General features: G+C 38.2%; 2 protein-coding genes across 15 annotated transcripts in view; both read left to right on the top strand.

The window, feature by feature from the left end:
• ERBIN (erbb2 interacting protein) overlaps positions 1–4,454 on the top strand; it is a 120,711-nt gene extending 116,257 nt beyond the window's left edge. For all 12 annotated transcript variants that reach the window (XM_054652872.2, XM_077171291.1, XM_077171292.1 and 9 more), the window contains one exon: positions 1,562–4,454. In XM_054652872.2, the coding sequence (XP_054508847.2) occupies positions 1,562–1,669 (108 nt within the window). In that variant the 3' untranslated portion in view covers positions 1,670–4,454. The remainder of the gene's footprint in view (positions 1–1,561) is intronic.
• An 8,721-nt stretch (positions 4,455–13,175) lies between these two features.
• Positions 13,176–20,782, top strand: part of SREK1 (splicing regulatory glutamic acid and lysine rich protein 1) — a 33,150-nt gene continuing 25,543 nt past the window's right edge. For 2 of the 3 annotated variants that reach the window (XM_077171532.1, XM_077171531.1), the window contains exon 1: positions 18,726–18,859. Coding sequence is in view for 1 of the 3 variants with exons in the window: in XM_054652736.2 (XP_054508711.1) it covers positions 13,452–13,612; positions 18,726–18,859 (295 nt within the window). In the remaining 2 variants the exon portion in view is untranslated. Of the gene's footprint in view, positions 13,613–18,725; positions 18,860–20,782 lie in introns of those variants that run through there. The other variant, XM_054652736.2, reaches the window with a different exon arrangement.

Below are 20,782 nucleotides of genomic sequence, written 5' to 3'. Positions count from 1 at the left end.
ATCTCTGCTTGTCTCTCCTCACTGGGTGAGAGAGGTCCTAGTTCTCTTACTGATACAGGGATGGTGATAACCTAACACCCAGGGTTACCAACACATACATGAACAGGAAGCATGTTAAAACTTTGAAAAAACTACTAGCACATTTGTTACATATTTGTTAAGTGGAACATACCTGAAAGGTAATTTCTGTTTTGTGGTTTATTCCTGTCTTTATAAATGCCATGCAGACAAATCAAATTAGTTAATGAAGTTTTTTTTATGTTGCCACTGCTTGGGTTTTGCTTATTGTTTAATAAGGAATTCAATTTGAAAAAGAGCTCAAGAACAAGTTGCTCTTCCATGCTTAGACAATCAGAAGCCACTTTATTTCTCATAACAAAGAGTATTTTTTAATGTAACAGCATGTTCTTTTTAGCTGCGATAGTCACAGTGATGATGTAATGACAGTCCCACTCTGTCTTGAGCCACTCAGACTTCATTTTTTTAATGAATACCATCTCTTCTAAAATGCCTTTGCTATGCTTCATGTTGCAATGTTCTCTGTAAAACATTCAGTAGGCATGCATATTACGATGCATGTCTAATACATATTTTTAATAAAAATATAGTATATGATGAATGACTAGATAAATGAAAGTAAGACTTAAGACTAGGCTAGGACATTCTGTACAATTTATGATTTGGAAGGGTTTTTGCCACTTGTGCTCTCTGAACAGTCTACATAAATCTTCCTCTGCAAATCTAGAAAGATTTGAAAACCCCTGGTTTTCTAACCAAGGATTCAGCTCGTAAAACAGCAAGTGTTCAGTGATGGGATAAGAACTGTAACATTCAAAATGTCACTGCTAAGGCACAGAGAGCACATCCAGTTCTCTGTTCTCTGTCACCACACAAGCAGCTCAGGGAAAAAGATGGGATGCACAGCTGGAAGCTGTAACAGTTTAAATGGACAAATTTGTCCGTTTGCAACATTTTGCTGACCAGCTTGAGCATGATCTTGCTCTGGTACACTCAGAGAAGTTGAGCCATAGCCATATTTTCCCTGTCTATTGTAGGCCACTTGGGCCTATCTGTGTTTGCCAAGACAAACTTGTCCAAGAATAACAATATTGTTTAGAGTCACACACAAATATACAAGTTGGAGATTATCTCAGAATCTAACACAAAAAAAGGCTCCCAGTGCCATTAAGGTTTTTGTCACAGGACGCAATAGTTTTAATTTATCACAGATGCCATTTCTAATATTCTGATATTTAAAATAGGTTTGTGTCATTTGTAGCCCATTCAGGATTTTTTGGTGTGGCTGTATGACAGCTGATGAATTAGATGTCTGATGTTAATAGCTTAAAGTTCAGTTTTCTTTTGGTTATTTGCAATATTCTTCCAAGGCTGATATGGTAATTTAGTTTTTTGTAGCATGCAGGTACAAATTCAAGTAATCTGCAGTGTTTTATTCTCCACATTCATATAGAAATCTTAAGGCTTAAATAAATGTACATGAAGTACTTTTACTAACATGGAATAAAGACTGTCATTTTCAATTTTAAATATTTCTCTTTAGGCTAATGGATACAGCTTCATCAATATTGATCATGGACAAGCAGTGTCGTTGCTAAAGACTTTTCAGAATGCAGTGGAACTCATCATTGTGCGAGAAGTTTCTTCATAAGTACCGTGGATTGTGGGGATAAACCAACAGAATTCATTGAAGGACTATGGGGAAACTGAATATTTTGCATATTTTTATACATTAAAAGAACTCAGAATTATGATCAAAATTTGTACAGGAAATACTGAACTTGTGGTTAAAGGGGGAAAAACCACTGTGGAGAACATACAGGAAATAATTTTGGAAATGTGTATGGTGAATAAACTTGTTTTTAAGCATTATAGCAATTTAAGGATCACTCCTCCAAGAACAAACCTGTGTTGTTTTTTTGTACAGATGGTAGGTTTATTTTTGGATAATTCATACACATTACTAAACTTTGTGCAAGGCTTTGCGAAGCCTCAGTTGTAGCCAATGGACAGATGGCAGGGCTGTCTGTCCTGTAGCTGTTTATTGCCTTTATTTTTATTCACCAGATATTAATGTGTTACGCTGAACCACTTCTGTAGATACGAACGGGGATATGAAGTGTTGGCTTTGCTATGTGCACATTGTATAGATGAATGGGTAGATGGAAGGTGGTGCTGGTTGGACAGAATAAAGGTCAGGTGAAACAATTATCTGCTATCTAAATCTGGTATCAGGAGAGAAGAAAAAGTGTTTAGTTCTGGAGTGTACGTCTACCAATAGAAAATGCAATAAAAGCTTATGGTGTTTTTTTTAGGAAGACTGTAACTACAAATTTGTGATATTATACAGGATTTGTTCTTAATGTAGTCATTGAATATTCATTTTCCACATGTAATTCATGTTTAGTTGTTTTCTTGCATACATAATTTTTTCAACTGTACTGTGGAATTGTGCCCAGAGATTTTTCTCTGCTATGGAAATCCCCAATTTTGTGGAAATGGTGATAATTTTATCTTTATAAAAAAGACTCCATTTTAAGCTGACAGATTTTAAAAATGAAACTGAAATGGCCAGTTTTTAAGATTGTTGCCTGTAATATAAATTTAAACATACACAAATGATGCAGGAAAGGTTATGAAAGACATCTCGATTTTGTTTGGCCTCTGCATTGCCTTGTTAATCAAAAAGGAAACCATACGCATGGAGCTAGGTAACCAAAGCAAGTTTGCGAAACTTTGAGCAGTGATGGAGAATTGCTGTGGTGAGATGGAGAGTAAAGGGAGGGTGTACTTAAAACCCACCAGTTCGTAATGAGGTTTCTTAAAGGGCTGTTCCTACAGGTAACATTAAATGTGAACTAGACACTTCAGAGTCATTAAAGGGTTTCTAATTACATTAATATAATAGTGATTTACCACAGGCTGCCTTTGTTCCTTATTACTGTATAAAAGGATCAATTATGCTTCTATTAATTTTGTTTACCAGAAACATTATCTTTCTCCTTTGTAATTGAATAGAGACTGCATAGTCTGCAGTGATAATTCATACACGGTTGTTATGGACCAGGGAAAAGTGCCATAGAAGACCGATAACTGTTTTTAATCAGGGCTAATAATTAGCCTGTCATTGGAGCAATATTCAATTATTGCAGTTCATTTTTAATTATGTACAAGTTGGTAGTTTGGGACAGGTATAAGCGCTTTTTTTCAACCCAAAAAGTAAATGCTTTTAATAAAGCTAGCAAAAACACCAGCTTCCTTTAGTTTTGGAACAATGAGCTGGAAGAGAAAGGAATTATACATAGCTAGCAGTAATAAACAGGCAGTACTTTTTTAATAAGTGAACTCCAATATTATTGCACTTCTTTCAAAGATGTTAACTATTGCTTATTGTACTGTGTATAGTTCTAATAATTTTAATTGAAACCCTTTAACAACTCTTTGTATATTTTAATTCTTTTTAGTTGATTTTCAGTAATATTTGCATAGAAAATGATTTTTTTGATATATTAGCAGAAATGTGCTGTATTTTGATAAAATTCACTTATTTTCTGTGTGCTGTTAATCTTAAAGAATGAGAAACATAGCTATATAATGGCAGGCTTCAGTGTTTAGTTGTTGTTTAGTTTCTATTTTTTTATTGAAAATGCAAAATGTTCACATCATGTGTTCATTACTTTTAATCATGTTATTTTTATCACACACTGCCTTTTAATGGGGATACATACAGTCAAGTCCTAAATTACCTTGGTCTTCTATAAAACCTGTATCTTTGAGAAGGGAAAAGTCCAAAAAGCAGAACTGATTCTTTACTGATCTTGGACTGACTTTGTATACATTTTGCAGTACATTTAAATATATCACTGAGAAATTATACTGTATTGTATTTTGCTTTAATGGTAACAGAAGTTTTAAATGTTGTTGTGTCACTTAATTTTCAGATTTATGTATCACAGAAAAATTCTACCAAAAACTGTTCGGCTGGTAGAACTATATAAGTAGAGATTTATAGCAAGAAGTTTAGTACTTCTTGTGGAAATACTTGGCCAAAGCTTGTCTTCCGTCAGTTAGCAAATTAATTGTCTAATAAAACATGGATTATGCTGATTTTACTCACTAAATGTTTGAGTTTTCAGTGACTTGAAATGTGTTTGTTTCGTCAGTGTCAGTGTGTGAAGGTAAACATGTCAGACTAAATGATTTTGTGGGGGGTGGGAGAAAGAGGACTCCTGAACTAGTCCAGCCAGGATTTAAAGAAGCAGAGACAATATCAGCACTTTTCAGTTTGAATGCATTGTAAACTACATTTTGAATAGAATAAAATCCATCAGCAACCTGAGTTACTCAGCATGGCAGTGAATTGATGCAAACTGTGTTAATTCTTTCTATTCTTAATAGTTCATTAAAGAATCAGTTCAACTGATGTAATGAAAAGATGAAGTCTCCCACGTATTTATTATGTAAATACTTTTTTAGTTTCATTTTTGAATGAATTAAGAAAAAGTGTAAATACTTGAAATCATTCTATGAACACAGACATAGCAATAAGCAACACACAGAATCAAACATTCATTATTATTTTGGTTTTGTTTAGAAATATTCCCTTGTCAACAGCTATGTAATGTTTCTATTGATCAGCATTTATTCAACATTCCAAATTTTTGTATATAAGAATACTGTTTCTGAGGTAACACATGGAGAATAGATAATAAACTAATGCTCTTTAAAGCTGTGTGAAATTGACTTATTTAAGTTTTACAAAAAATTCTCCATAACATTATTTATTAATCTACAGTTTTTGTAGACCTCAGTACTCAATCAATATGCATTAGTAAAGTCTTATTTGTGTTCCTGGCTCTGTGCATCTCAGTGCCCACAGGTCTGTTCTAAGTGATTTCCTTGCAAGACTGGGTTCTTCACAACAAGGAAATGTTTTTGTGAATAACCCCATGTGGTGGGTAAACCTTGCCTTGATGCCAGGTGCTCACCAAACTGCTCTATCACTCCCTCTTCCCTAGCTGTACAGGAGAGAAAATAAGATGGAAAACAGCTTGCACTTTTTAAATAAGGCAGTTTACTAAAGCAAAAGAGAAAGTTTACACACATCAAGCAAAGAGAAAATAAATAATTTTATTTTCTACTTCTTATCAGCAAGTGATGTCCAGCACTTCCAGGAAGCTGGGCATCAGCACAGGCAGTGGTTGCTCTGGAATGCAAACACTGTAAAAAAACAAATGCCCCACCTTCATCCTCCTCTTCTTAGCTTTTTTATCTGAGCTGATATGATATGGCATGAAACAGACCACCCTTTGGTCTGTTCGGGTCAGCTTTGTGTCCCCTTCCAAGATCTTGCTCACCCCAGCCTACTGATGAATGTAGGGAAGACCATGCTGGTGCTGTGCCAGTGCTGTACAGCAGAAGCCAAACACTGGTGTGTTATCAACACCTCTGTAGCTACCAGTGCAAAGCACAGCACTGTGAGGGCTGCTGTAAGGAAAATTAACTTCATCTCAGCTGGACCCAATGCATCCCAGTCTTGCAATAAAATCAGATAGGACAGTGAGTGGCTACTGTCACAAAGAGAGGACTTTAGCTGCAAGTTTACTACTTTTGATAGGCAGAGAGAAATGCCTAGGTCAGTGAGTAGGGTTAAAATTAAGAGTATGCTGAAAGCACTCTGAAGAGGTATACAAGGGTAATGTGGTAGAGAAACTAAACAGGTAGGCACAGAATTTCACAGGAGAGCTAAATTTGGTTTTACATCCAGTTTTCTTGAAAATCACAAAACAATGTGGTAACACAAATAGCTTCATCTTTTTGTCCTCTGATATACCAGTAACAGTTTCTTCCTCTTAGAGAAAACTGATTCTCACTATTAACAGGTTATGGCCCTGATGACCCTGGAGTGTTGGGCCCCTCGTTATTTAGGTTTTCTATATCTGCTCCCTATTTGGACATGATTTAATAAAAGTTTACTTTTTCATCGAGCATCTGAGAATACTAGGTCTAACTTCTGTTTTTCTGCCTGAAGGTACTTTTTCAGAGAGAAAATGTATTTTTTGGTACGGTATCACTACTGCCATGCATTATATTCAATTTTGGAATGTGTACGGAAGATTCTATTGCAATATCTATGAGATTGCCTTGAAACTGGAGCTCTGCTACACCATTAAAACTGCACTACAAGTAGGAGCCTTACATGCAGTGCTGGAAGCCACCAGTTTCCAGCTATTACCTTCCACTGTATTACCTTCCACTGCTATTCTACCTGTAGTTCTGCTAGTGACAGACTGCCCAGGTCTGCACTCTGGGGCCCAAGGCTCTTGAAGCTGTCAGGTCTGAAGAGGTCCTATCTCCCCAGGCATCCCAGGTTGCTGAGTTCCAAAATTCCTCTGCTTAGCAGCACAGGTCTTGCATGAAAGGTCATGGGTGGGCCCTAGGTGCTCCCTCTGATCCAACAAGCCTCCTCCTAGCACCAGCTGAAGGGTGGGAGGATCACCCTCTTCAACCAAGGGCAGCTGCAACAAAGGCCTCAGGCATGCTGCACCAACGGCTACTGACCACACTTGCTTCAAGCTACCAGTGTCCCCAGGCCCCAGTGGCTCCCTTGCCTTGTACCTGGCAGCAGCAGGTCTCTCATTTTCCCTCAAGTTTCTCAGACAGTTCCTATGAGCATCTGGTCTCTTCTATTGCTGTCTGAAAGCCTCATTTCAAGTACTAACAGCATCACCCTTCCTTGCAGTTCAGACTCTCTTCTCTGTGGGACTCCCTGATTTCCAGCTCTTTGCTCCCTTTTGTTTGCTGTACCTGAATATTGTCTGTGAGAATGTGACTTGTATTTCAGTTCTGCAATCTAACTATTTGAACAATTGCTTTGTATTAGGGATAAGCATTAAGTATGGAAAAAGTAGCAGCTGTTCAGCTTAAAGGAAGAGAAAATATGAAATGAGCACTAAATCTAGTGTTTTAAACTGCATTAGAAATACTGTGCTCAGGACGTTGTGCCTATGGAAAGTAATTTGCAAGTGTGGATAAGCATTACTGAGCTGTGAAAGATTCAGTTAACATATAGCTTGCAATACTTGAGTCAGGACACTTTCAGCCCCTCATATTTAGATCAATACCTGATTAAAAGCTTCAGGGGTGCACTTGGAACGTGCAAGAAAACATATGACAAGGCTGGTAAGGTTCCTGAGATGGCCAAGAGTTCCTCATGAAAAGTCATGTTGCTGAAGTAACAAAGTACTCTGCATGGGCCAATCATTAGATCATCAGGAATTAAATTTCTCATAACAGTAGTCTGCAACATCTATTTTTGCAGCTGCATAACACAAGGGGGAGTGTGGCTCTGAGCTGCATCCATTTCATGAGGCATGGCTGGATGCTGCAAATGGCTGAAATGTTTGTTCTTCAGTATTATTCAAAGTAATAAAAAAACCCTGGCAAAATATTCACTTTTGTTTGCCAGATGTGGAAATACTGACTGGGACAAACCTTTCATGGACTGTCTTTTAATAGACAAAGTTTTAATAGCAGAGGAACCAGATGCTCTACAGAGAAATTCTCATTTAACTGCTAATGTTGGTAATTTATGAAGGAAACTTTGGAGAAAAAAACATCATTAAAAAAAAACAAAAACAAACCAAAAAATGGGTAAAAGCTTTCTACTGAATTATAAGTATGCACTGGCAAAATACAGGATTTGTAAGTATTGTGCTATGGCTCTCAACATCAGTGTTTTAGCATATTTTATTTATTTCCATCTGCAAAAACTTCCACTTACAACAGAATAATCAACAACTGCTTTTGAATATGGAGAAGGTATTTTTTGCTGAGAGTGTTCCCATGAAAAACTACTTCAGCTGAAAGCTATGGTTTCACTACAGAGAAACTGAGGTTTACTAATAAATATTGAAATAGATAGTAACAGCTGGTTTAGCTGACATAATACTAAGTCCTGGAAAAATTAAACAATCATGTAAAATTGTCTCATTTGCTATCTGGCATGAGCAATGAATGATGAGGTGGGACTTGATGGATGCAAGGGTTAGAAACCATGCTGAAAACCTCCAAACAGATAAAACATCAAAACAATTTTTTTTTCTGCTGCATTTTAATTTTATGAAAACACACTGGATGGTTTCCTGACCCTGCAGTAAACAATGTATGGTGTTATTTAATTGCAAATGTAGTTAATGTATTATAGATTCAATCATTATGTGCTTATATTTTAAGACATTTGAAGACACCAATAATTTTTATTAGACTTACTACTTAACAAACTCATTTTGTTTTGTAATACTGCCTATTTTAGGCCACTTTCAAAAAAACAGCTGGAAGTAAAACATTAATGTTTATCTGCACCAAATTTTACTCCAGTTTTCAAACTTCACATTTATAAAGATTCTATTATATTCTTATGCCACGAAGAAAGCTTCTTGCCCTGCTCCTACAAAATGTGACTGGAAAGGAGAAGAAATTCATCCAAGTGAATTCAGAATTTTCTATCCAATACCTTTGAATTACCTTGTTCAGACAGGGTTTTTTGAAGTTCAAAAACATTATCCCCTTATGTAGAATTACATGCTGTGATTCCCAGCAGGATAACCTCACAGCAAAGAAGAAAGATGCTTTTACTCACTCCAGTGGGCACCTACCCAAACAGTTCCAATTGCATGTACTGCCAGAAAAATAGCAAGTAGCAAATCTCCTAGCAGACACCCAGTTTAATTTAAAAAAAAAAAGAAAAAGAAAAAGAAAAAAGCTGAGATTTTACATTTTCCTAGACACATACATAGTCACACATATGGGTATTAAAAGTATATCATAAAACCATTAGTTTATCTACTGACATTTAGACTTTTATATAGCTTTTAAAAAGGGCTTCTTGAAATTCCCTTTTGAAGAAAAAATGATTCTGTAATCCAAAAAATGTTCTCTGTAGAACAGATACTAAGTTTCATAAGCAGAAATGCTGCCCTGAAAGGTAACTGGATAGAGATTCTATATTCAGATTAAGATTTTCAAATCTTAACTGCTTTTGTGCATTTTCCCTCAGTCTCTCAGTGGTGGAGATACTCCTCCTTTGTTAGTATGTGCTTGGAGATTCAGAGTCAGCAACATTATCTCAGGTTGTCAGCCCTCATCGTATTTTGAAGTAAGTTTAAAAATAATTTTAAGTCAAGAAGAACTATTCCATTTTTGATACAAGCAATTTTATGGGGAGAACAATGTCATTGTAAAACACATTTCTAGAGCTGCTAACGTGACTCTTCTAATTGAAACTGCTATGCTCAGTACAGCAACCCTAAATTTTTTCATGTGTTTGCTGTAAAACAGATAAAAAGCAGATGCAGAAATCTCGCAGCTGTTTCAGTTTACCAGTGCTAACTTGTACAGCTGACTGCCATCCAGAGGCAGCAAGTTTAAACTGGTTTCAGCTGCTTACACTGACCATGTAGCATTCATCTGTTAGTCTCATCATAGGCAGGATTTTAAGATTTCTAGATGTGTAAACTTGAATCTGAGGAAAACAATTACTGCACTAGAAATTTTATCTGGGAAAAATATTTTCATAATTTTTCTGGGTAGGTATATAAATTGGTCTTATACTTTCGCTTTAAATGATTTTATAGAACTTTTGGGATTAGAGATGTGGTGGATTGGAGATTACTACACAGAACCATGAGTTTGTTTTCTGTAAGATGTTTTTCTGTTCTACATGAATCTTCTTTAAAAAAACTACATAAATTATACTAAGGCATGAATAAAAATCAGAGCAGTTACCTGATAAACCTTAAAGGTATAACAATGGAAAGGGGATGAAAGTCACTTCTTTTACTTGGGAAGCACTGTGGATCTGCTAAAGTTTAGAATAAAGTCTGTTGTCTTTGAAATGTTCTGAAGTTAACATTTTCTGATTTATCTGTATTTGAAAGTTAGTTCAAGTTAATCTGACGAGCAAACGTGTCTGTGAAACTGGAACATGTGTCTGAACACAGACAGAAAACAGGAGTATCATCAGCAGTAGTTTGTACCTGCAGACTACCGTGAGTAGTAGGAGTTGGCATTTGAGGATTATGCCTCTTGATTAATTCGCAAGAGAAGGAACATTCATGCTGTAGAAGAGAAATTGGTTTCCTGTGTTCTGCATCACTAATCTACACAAAACACTGATATCTTGGTTATACAATAAGGAAAGTGGTGTAAAGTTACTGTGTATGAAAACAAACTTAGGTAGCACAGGCTATACAAATATATTGGCTTTTAGTGGCATTCTCGTACTGCATTCAAAAGAGCAGTCAAAGAAAAATACCTTAAGGGATATTATTGGACAAAGTTATAAAAGCCTTGAGCAAGTCAAGATAAACAGTATTAGCTGCTCTCCCCACACTCATGAGCCAGTCATTTCACAGCAGCAGGAGGCTAACAGGTGGTCAGACACAGTTTTCTCTTTATAAATCCATATTCACAACTCCCAGTCTTCTTCTTATCATCAGCAAGCTTGAAAATGGCTGTCAGGGGAATTTGCTCTATCATTTTCCCAGGGACTGAGGTGGGGGTGATATCCCTCTAATTTTACCAATGCTCCTTTCCTGCCCATCTGCAATCTAGGGGTGATATTCCCCCCCCAAACACTATGACTTTTAAAGATAATTAGAAATGGCCACACAGTACACTGGCTAGATTCCTCAACACTCACAGAAACATCTCACCATGTCCTGTGACCTTGCATGTGAACAATTCCTTTAACCTGTTCTCCTCAGCTATGGGTACATCCTCTTTGCTCAAGCTTTCTCCTTAGTTTCCAGGGCTTTAGATTTCCAGAGGCAAATTTTACCAGTGCTGCAGGAGTTGTTGAATCTGAAGTTAAATTTCACTTCTCATAAATTGCTTAAAACTTACAACTATTTTATTTTTATCAAATAATTGTTAGGTCTGTGGCTAACGTTATTTTTGAAGTCTTTCAGGTTCCATTTAAGGGAAGTTGATGAAACCATCTAATGCTTCCTTCTTTTACCTCGTGTAATTTTGATTTCCTCCCCCTGCAAAGCGCAGCAAATGCCAGAGATGTCCACCTCTATCAGACCACCTACCGTCTGCTTAAAAGGTGACTTCTTGTAATGGAAAGACTTTTCTCCTGATCCTCTAAAACAGCTTTTACTGTAACTTCCTACTGAATTGCCAGTATTTTTCTACTGGTACTTGCAATTAACATTACCCAGTAAATGCTTTTCAATCCTCATTGGAAGATCACAAAATACAGTCTTAGACAAATGGTTAATAGTCACTCTTATTTAACGGCTTCACCATTTTACATTTAGGTAACCTGAAATTTAAGTTTACCTCCAAAGAGCCTGCATAATGCCATGTGTTTTGCTAGTTAACCTGACAATCAAGGTGGAAGTGAAGGAATTTATTTACCGAAGCTTTATTTACATGCACAAATACAGTTAAGAACAAGTAAAAACAGCTGAGCAAAATTGAATAGTAACTTGTACACATATTAATTCACTTTGATTACAGCTAAAGTTTTCTCTAGGCCTACAGCAATTTGTAAGATGCAGGTCTGTTAGCCATTGATTAGAGAGATGATGTTTGGGCACTGCTTGTACAACGATTCCCTTTCTGCATGTCTTTTCTTTTTAATTAACTTTTCTTTCTCAATAGCTTGGAGGGTTTTTATTATAGGAGAGGGAGTTAACACTTTTAAATTTTGAATGGTTTTACTAAAATAGTCATTATTTGCTCCCAGCCATTTAGTGCCAGCATTTGTGATCCAAGCATACTTTCAGCATTAGATTTTTGGGGGTCTGAGATTGGTGTGATTTTTTTTGCCTATTCTTCTTGAAATACAAATTCATTTATTTTTCCAAGCTAATTTTGTACTGTGGCAGGGACTGATAATTACAAAATTTAAACACTGTTTTTCTTGCTTTGTTTTCAGAAAGCAGATCAGTAGCTCAGAATTTTGTATGGACTGTTACAGGCTTTATCTGAAGGAGGGTATCCCAGTCAGTTCTGACATCACAAGGCTCTTCTTTGTGAATTTTAGAGTTCATTTTTATTTTGGACCCTCCACTGAGAGATGCAAGGAGACAGGATAAGAATATTCATAGCAGAAATACCTTCTATATCTCTGCTAACCATCTTTGGATAGGATGTACAAGTGAAAGCATAACAAAATTTTATGTAAGGTTCCTATATGTAGAATAATAGTATCTGTTTCATTTTCCACAATATATAAAAAAAATGTCTGGAAGTTCCAGTTAAACTTCTCTCAACTAGAAGCTACCAGAATGGCTGAAAAAAGGGATTTAAAAAGGATTTTTGTACTTTTGGAATATGAATTTCATTTAGAAAGAGAATATGAGTGCACTGATAATGATTTTGAAATAAGCCCTATCTGAAACATATGCGTAAATGTATTTATATGAAATGCATCTCTAACAACTGCTTAGAATTACATTTCTGTAATGTACTGAGCATCAATAAAGCCAGCACTATCCAGACTTATCTATGGAGATTCTGTAACAACTGACCTACTTGCTCAGGGAACTGTCACAAATTTGCAGTATTTTTCAACCCAGATAGTTTCAAAAATACTTCAATCTCTTCTCAGCTGGGGAATGGAAAGTGTTAGAAATTGCCAGAAACCTTAAACCCTTGAAGTCCCAAGATGAACAGTTCCGTATCACTAGGCAAGAGTGCAGTTTGATCCTTAGTAGTGATAACCCACACATGAAGTGCTCAGCCTAATTTTCTCCAGCCAATGTAGTTTTTAAGGAGAACTTGAATTACAACTGCAGGCAAGATAAATTTAATTTGGGTGGCGTTGCAGTCAATTTATAACAGAACTATTTACAATCCGTTCTATTACGGGCCCTTCCTGTTTAGACAGAGGGTGTGTTCAGAGGTTTATTCCCTAGGGTGATTAAACTGTCTCTTACTAAACGTGGCCACCAAACGCGCAATTAAAAGGGAAACCTCATTTTCCTCCGGGGCCTCGCCCCTGAGGGGCCCGAGCCGCCCACAGGGTCGCCGCAGCAGCCCCTGCCCCAGCGCGCGTCAGCAGCGGCCGCCGTGCGCGCGCAAAGAGCGCGGCAGGGGCGGCCCCTCACGGGCCACGCCTCTTCCTGGGCGAGGCCCAGGCCCCGTGCCGGTCCCGCCCTACGCACGGCGGCCCAGCCGGCTCCATATGAGGTGGCTCCTGGGGAAGCGGCTCCTGGGAAAGCGAGCGATCTCCACGCCGCGGGCGGGCCGGAGGCCTCGCCGGCAGGGGCCGCCAGTCCCTCCGAGAACTCTTCTGGGAGCGATCGAGTGTACCGCTAGAGCGTCCGCCCGCGGGGCCGCTCCGGCCGGTGGCGCGCGCCCCTCTCGGTGGGCGGGCCCGCGCCCCCGGGTGCGCGCGGTAAGGCTGGGCAGGCGCCGCCATGATGAACAGCGGCGGCATCGGGGTCCCGTTGGGCTTCCCCCTGGGCCCCACGTCCGTCATCCAGGTCACCAACCTCTCCTCGGCCGTGACTAGCGAGCAGATGCGGACGCTCTTCGGCTTCCTGGGAGATATCGAGGAGCTGCGTCTCTATCCCCCGGAGTAAGTGGGGCCCGTGCCGCTCTCCGCAGCGACTGAGCCTAGGGATGAGGGAGAGGCGCGGAGGGGCCGGGAGGTGGCGGGAAGGGCAGGGGCGAGAGGCCAGAGGCGCCATTTTGAGTTCGGGCACCAGGGAGACGTCACGTGGTCCCTCCCCTTTGTATGGTCGGAGCTGCGGAGAAGGAGCTGCGCCCGCACTTAAGATGGCGGCGCCGGCCCTTTTCCCTCTTTCCTAAAACCCGCTTTCTGTGGCTTGTCTGTCTCCTCGCCCACGCTGGGTGCAGGCGAGCTAGACCGGGGAGTTCCAGGCCCGCCTTCCCCCGACTGCCTTTATTCTTTTTCTTTTTTCCTTTTCTGTTGGAAGGGCGCTATGGTCCGAGAAGGGGCTGTTCGAAAAGAATCCAGAGTAGCTGAGGTTTTGTAGCGGGCAGAGGAAGGAACCTGCCTTGCCTCGGAGTTGCCCCCAGTAAGGCTTGTGCAGTAAATTAATCCCAGGCGTCACATTTCTCGCTAAATTATAGCGTTTCGTGGTGTCAGCGGCTTGCGAGGGGTGCGCTCAAGTGGGAGATGCAGGGGCTTGTAAAATAGCAGTGTTGCCTCTCCCGAGAAGGCGATGATCAGCAGTAAAGGGGAGGAGATGAATTTTTTTTCTCTCGAGGCAGCAGTTGTTCTGGGAAGCGAATAATAAATGTGCTTTAAAAATTAAATCGGAATAGTGGAAAGGACAGGGCATTATTAGCATGCCAGTACGTGAGCTTTGATACAAAAATGCTCAGGCTAATAAAACTTGGATTTGCAAAAGGGAACAGCCAAAAAAGTTGGCGTTTATTAGTTTTTATATAGCTACATAACATCTGACTATATTTGAATACCAACCATTCAGAAAAAATAAACACTTAATACGTAAAGATATGCTTAAAATAACATATGCCTTACTGATATGGTGGATTTTTATACAGTTTTCTAGGGCTTTGTCCTGGACTTGTTCCACACTTGGTTCTTTATATTTTTGGTTTTCTCGTGACTGAATCTGGTTTTTTGTTACAGCTGTTGTTCTTGTCTTTCACTAGGTTACATAACAGGTTTTAAGGGAAATGGGGACGTTCTTGACATTCATATACAAATAATGTCTGTGCCAGTATACAGTTTTGCCAGGGTGTATATACACATAAAATACTAAAATCCAGTACCATAATAGGGAATAACTTGGGAATGTCAAGGTTATAGTGCTGATTAATTCAGTTTTCAGAGATAGGATGCAGGATCGTGATTACCTGCTTTACTCTTGGTTTTATTTATCGTTATTTATGCATACATGTTAGAAGTGAGGCACTTCCCTTGCCTCATACTTCTGGACATTTGAACTGACTTCCAAATTGCTACCTTGCGAGAAAACTAAGTATGCCTAAGAACCCTAATGCCTTTCCTTACAACCAAAAAAAAAAAAAAAGTGCCTCATGTTGACTTTTTGAAAATGTATTTAAATAACATTGTCATAAATTCATAAAATAGTATTTTATTGACAAGTGGATGGGAAGCAAAGATGTCCCAAATAAAACATAGATCACTATCAGTTTGCAATACAGTTAAAAACTGAAGCTGGTTTGCAAGGATGTGACAGGTCTTTTGCCTTGGGTGTGTACTCCAGTATGCTAGCCACTGCCACAGCCTAGTAGTGTTTTCAGTTTAGCAGGAGACCACTGACACCTGTAGTTGGATTATTAGCCTCAGACAAGCACAGACAGTCCCATACACTTGTAACGCAGTTAAGGTTTGCCTTTCAGAGTAGGCCTCAAAATTACATGCGTAGCAGTGAGCCTTCAAATGTGACCTTAGGAAAATTTTTGAACAGTTAAATGTTGAAAAACTTACTGAGCAACAATTGGGTTTGGCAGAATGAGTTGTTTGAAAGCAGGGAGTCGCAAACTGTCTCTATTAGATGTGGAAAGACCTGCTGTGTAATACTGCTTGCTACTGAATAGTCTGGAGTGGTCTTGGAAGCTAGAACTCTGTTGGAGAAAAAACTTGATTTAACAAAACTTTGGATGATGGACTGGTTTGTCATAACCCTTCCCTAGTCAAGGGCAAGACTGGATTGGCCTCCGTGTTCTGCCACCAGGAAGTTCTGCTCTGGTTGCAACCCAGCAGGCATTGAGAGATGGAGACACATGCCATACCAGACCTTGGCAATGGGGTTTGGGGCCTCCTCCAGTTTGGAGCCTAAAAGTGTTCTGTTCATGAACCAGAGTATTTTGACAAAGCCTAGTTTAGCGTTGAGGGCTGCCACCCAAGTCAATCTCACTTGTATCCCTTACCCATTCTGACACAGGTGGATGGGCCACCTTCACTTAAGGGACATCTCGTCTGAGAAAAGGGGTTGTCATCTGTATAGTCCAATAATTAGAATTGTTATATCCTGCAGTGACAGCAATGTAGGTGAGACTTCTGAGGCAAAACACACAGAGCCTTATTTAAACTGATCTGCACAATGAATCCATAGTATTCTATTTTAATAAGTTATTTCTGTCATGTCTTCCACACCTCACACACCTCACCTCCCTGCCCCACTTGAGAAAATTTGGACAGTTGGAGAAGTGTTTTATAGCCCTTTTCTTCTTATTACCATAGATTTCTGAATAAGTCCTTAGGAAATACTTTGGTTGATTTTTATTCTGTTAGGAGATGAATGTTGCTGTCTTTCTACAAAGTGAAACAAAAATGGTAGAATTGTCCCAATACTATTTAGATATTTATTTCCTCTTAATTTTTTTTTTTTCTAAAGAGACTAACTGAATTTTAGTAACTTTGAATCAGAGATATAGGAGTTGCTTTTTGACATCGAGGCTGTGTAACCTAGGAGAAAGATCACAAGTCTCCCTCAATTCAGCCTCAGTAAAGGCTAGCAAAAATAAGGCAACAAAAGGAATTAGGATAGGACTGAACTGTTTTAGCAAAAAGTCGTCTTAAAAAGGCGACTGATGGGAAGACTTTTGAGGCCCCCTTCATAAAAAGAGAGGACTCAATCACTGTTAAACCTTCTAAAATATTAGATCTCTTAGATCCTAATAGTTTCTCTTGAGGCAACTTCGATGTGTTTTTAGTAGAGAGTGTCACCTTGTAGAGAATTTCTCCTTTCTGACCTCTGGAAGGCACTTGGTATCAAGAAGTCTTTGTATGGCCTCATTTGCACCAGCGTTCAGACATCTAATATTTTTTAACATATTGTCCATGTAGCTTTTGTGTTCTAAATCAAGGAATGCAGGAGAGTATATCTTACAAAAACACACTTGATAGTGCAGGCTCTATAGATGTTAAAATTTATAGGGATTACTGGGGAGATCTGAAACTGTGTGGAGCAGAATTATATTTTTGAGTTCACAATGAAAGCAAAAAAGGAAAAAAAAAATCAGGAGATATTAGAAGTTTTCAGCAGTGTGGACCATAGAACCTTCAGTGGTGACTTCAGCCATTTGGGTTATAATACTGAGGGATGTATTTAAAGAGAGACAAGCAAACACCATACACTGATGACAAGAAACTCCAAGACACGAGTTCCTCCCTTCCCTTAGAGTCCTCTCCCCCACCAAACCAAAGCAAATAAAAAAAATACTTTGTGGTGCTCAAAGTATCTCTAGAGTACTGAAGAAGTCACAGCTGGCTGTAATCTCTGATGCTGGAAACTGGTCTCAGCAGAGATCTTACAGCTGGCTCAGAAGCTGTTCTATGCAGTTAGTTCCTTCCTGAATGTGGAAACTTGAAATGGCAAAAGCATTATCCACCACAAATAAATAAAAGTGAGCAGGAGAAATGTAGTCAATCGTAAAATGTTTCTCTAAATTGTATGACGTTTTTGTGTCTCCCACTCCCTGTTTAGTTTTTCTTCCCCTGTGTTGTCTTTTCTTACAGAATTTTCCATCATAGATGTTTCTGAATGCCATTCTGAATTTGGCCATCTCTAGATATCATACATTCGTCCTACTGTCCTGGTAGCCAGAAACATATTAGTCTGCCTGCCTGAGGCTTACATTTTTGGTTTATTTTTATAATTAATATAATGACATCACGTGTCTAGAACTTCTGATTTGTATTTAAATCCTGAAATCTAATAGAATTTCATAGAATAACTGGGGAAACATGTCCTTGGAATTCGAGGGGTCTCCAAGATGGGTTGTGTTAAACTTGAACTGCTGCTGGTGCTTCCAGAAATTTGACAGGTGTTTCCATTTTGGTTGAGACAGGACCAGGGTGAAACAGTCTGTGCAACATTTTTTCCATGATTTCAAATGAAACTCGCTGATATTCCAGGAATACTGTATTCTCTCTTTGAGTATTTACCTGTACTTCCTTCATGTGAAGAAATAAGCTGCTAATATAAAGCTTACAAACCTTGACTAGGGAATCCATTTTTAATGCAAACTTACATTGTTTTGATCAAGATTGCAATGTTTACATGTTTTCTCTTGGCATACAGTGTAATGAAAAAGTGAATTACAAATTTTCTTCCCTTTTGTAGCCAAATGGTGCGGTGCTCCTACTTCCTCCCATGTTTCTCCACGCTACATTGTGCTGAACTTAGGCAAATGGTTTTTGTTACAGTAGTCAGCTAAGACCCAGTACTTGAAAGCCCTCTCAAGAATTGTTTTTATCTTTGTAAGAATTAATAAAACTACTTTTGTGAAAGCCAGAGAAAGAATATTGATTATTACAGGCTAGTATCTGAACGACCCAGCAAAAAATTGCATGGCTTGTTTGTCTTTCCTAAAAAAAAAATATTTTCAGGAAAAAAAAGATAAACTATAAAATATTTACCTGGCAATTGTAATTGTCAAGTAAATATGCTCCTTAAAATAGTAATTTGAAATGTACTGTTCAGTGTTGTATAGCCAGATAATATAAGAAAATTAGTCTTGTTAATTAGTGATTTTGGCTTACGTAAGTTTTCATTAAAAAGGCGCTCCATCTTTTTTCACTGATACAGCAAGTGGCAAGTTAGTAGATTTTTATACTTTAGGCTTCCCTGTCTAGGCAAAAACCCTTTTTTTTCCCTGAGGAGTAATAGTTAAAAATATATCCATACAATTATGACTAATTGTTATTTTTTCCTTTTATCTTGCAGCAACGCACCTCTTGCTTTTTCCTCCAAAGTATGTTATATTAAGTTTCGTGAAGCATCGAGTGTTGGTGTGGCCCAGCATCTAACTAACACGGTTTTTATTGACAGAGCTTTGATAGTTGTGCCCTGTGCAGAAGGTTGGTATTTTAGACATTCTTCTGTAATGTTGGTCTTTGTTGTGTTTGTTAATTGTTTTAAGCTTTCTGTGTAAGGTGATGCTCTGTTGTTGTTTTATTTTATTTGATTGCTTTTTGGAAAAAAAAGGCCTTGAAACAAAATTGAAAATTGAATGAAAAAAGCCCCAGTTATACATGTTTAATTGAAATTCAGCATTGGCAAAAAGATAGTTGGTTTAAGTTATAACTCAGGTGTCTGTAGTTATTATGTATTTTGAAGGAAAAGAAAGAAGAATAATTCCTTTTACTATGGTTTGTGTAGGCAAATGTTTGCACACAGAGTTCTCTCTGAAGTCAATGGAGCTCTGAGAAGATCAGGCAATTCCCTGACACTTAACATTGCAGTTTGAATCTTAATGTATCACCTTTGCTGTAAAGACTTTTTTTGCTGATTTGTGCTTTTTTAAAGATACTGATTATTTCTGCATTTTTAGAGTGAATCCCAGTTTTGTCTTACAGACATAGTATACTCATTTGGCCATTTTAGAGTAATCTAATCCAAGATACTTAGCATTCAAAATACTGTTTGAATATAAATGTTTATCTGCTAGTTTAATTTTTAAACTTTTTTCTTTCTTGTTACTGTTGAAAATGTTACTTCATGTGCCATAAAAAAATTCCTTGTGTATACTGGTACTCCTTTTTTGTTTTGGGTATCTGTTTAAATATGCAGTGATCTGTCCAGAATGCTCCCATCATAAAATGTTCTTAAAAACATTACTAATGTAATGTAATTACATTAAATATTCTTAAAAACATTACTGATGTATGTAATTACATTAAAAGTCTTCATGAGATAAAATACTTGATTAATACATTGACAGATGTTCCTTCCCCTAGGTCTGAGGTCATGCTTTTATAGATCTGTTGAGTACATGACAATTTGTGTTCTTAGTAGAAGCATCCTAGATTTGAATACAATTACATGAAGCAGAGTCCTGTGGCAGGCATATCAATGGATTTAGGCAGAGCCCCATTGACTTCATTGGGATCACTGTGGAATTTAGCCTCTGACTGGTAGCTGGACCTTTTGCCTCCTTGGAATGGAATCATTCCAGCTGATGGAGTGAACCTGACTTTACTTTCAACTTGGTTGCTGTTTTGCCATGAACAACAATATGTAGAGTGATTGAACTGTAAACTGCAACAGATCAAGAAATACCTCTTACTAACGTCTCTAGCTGCAAGAATCAGGTTTTGGTTTAAAAAAATACTGTTGACTTCTTGCAGTTTGTTAACAATGGTCCCAGAGTACCATGTTTGGCGTGTTTGCTGCATCATGATCTAGATAGTGTGAGATGAATGCTGCTATAATACTCATTTGGGATGTTCTTAACAAACTGACAGGTCTCAAAAATTTCCCAAACTATAAAAGTACTTTCACTAGAGGCCATATTGACCTACAGTGTACTGCCTATTCTTGTAGCTTTCTTAGGCAGGTCATACTGCACGTACATTTATCTTTGTAAAGCCTAGGTTTTTAGTTCCTTTTGTGTCTTGTTTTGGGGACTCTTTGTTTTCATATTTTTAACTTGTTCTTAAACCACAAAGAGAATATTGCTGTATGCACTGGAAAGTGTGTAGAGGCTAAGGGCACCAGAGTCTCCAATTGAAGAATTGCCCCATAATAAATAGACTAAAGATTCCAAATCTTAGTTTTATATTTCATCAGTAAGATCTTAACACTGGTTCAGTATTGCCAGAGAGGGAAGATGGCTGCCTAATGAGGGAACAACACTTCCTGGTGTTTTTCTTGTGATGAGATCACTGCCTGACATGATATGGCAGCAGGCAGGTAAAGCTATATTTTCCTGTGTCTTTTGTGGTAGACAGTGAATGAAAGGAGAATAAGTCAAAATTCTGACAAATCTTGTTCCAGCTCTG

The sequence above is a fragment of the Agelaius phoeniceus genome, chromosome Z (assembly GCF_051311805.1).
Source record: "Agelaius phoeniceus isolate bAgePho1 chromosome Z, bAgePho1.hap1, whole genome shotgun sequence".
NCBI classification, from domain to species: Eukaryota; Metazoa; Chordata; class Aves; order Passeriformes; family Icteridae; genus Agelaius; species Agelaius phoeniceus.
This window is presented reverse-complemented; position numbering and strand designations above follow the sequence as displayed.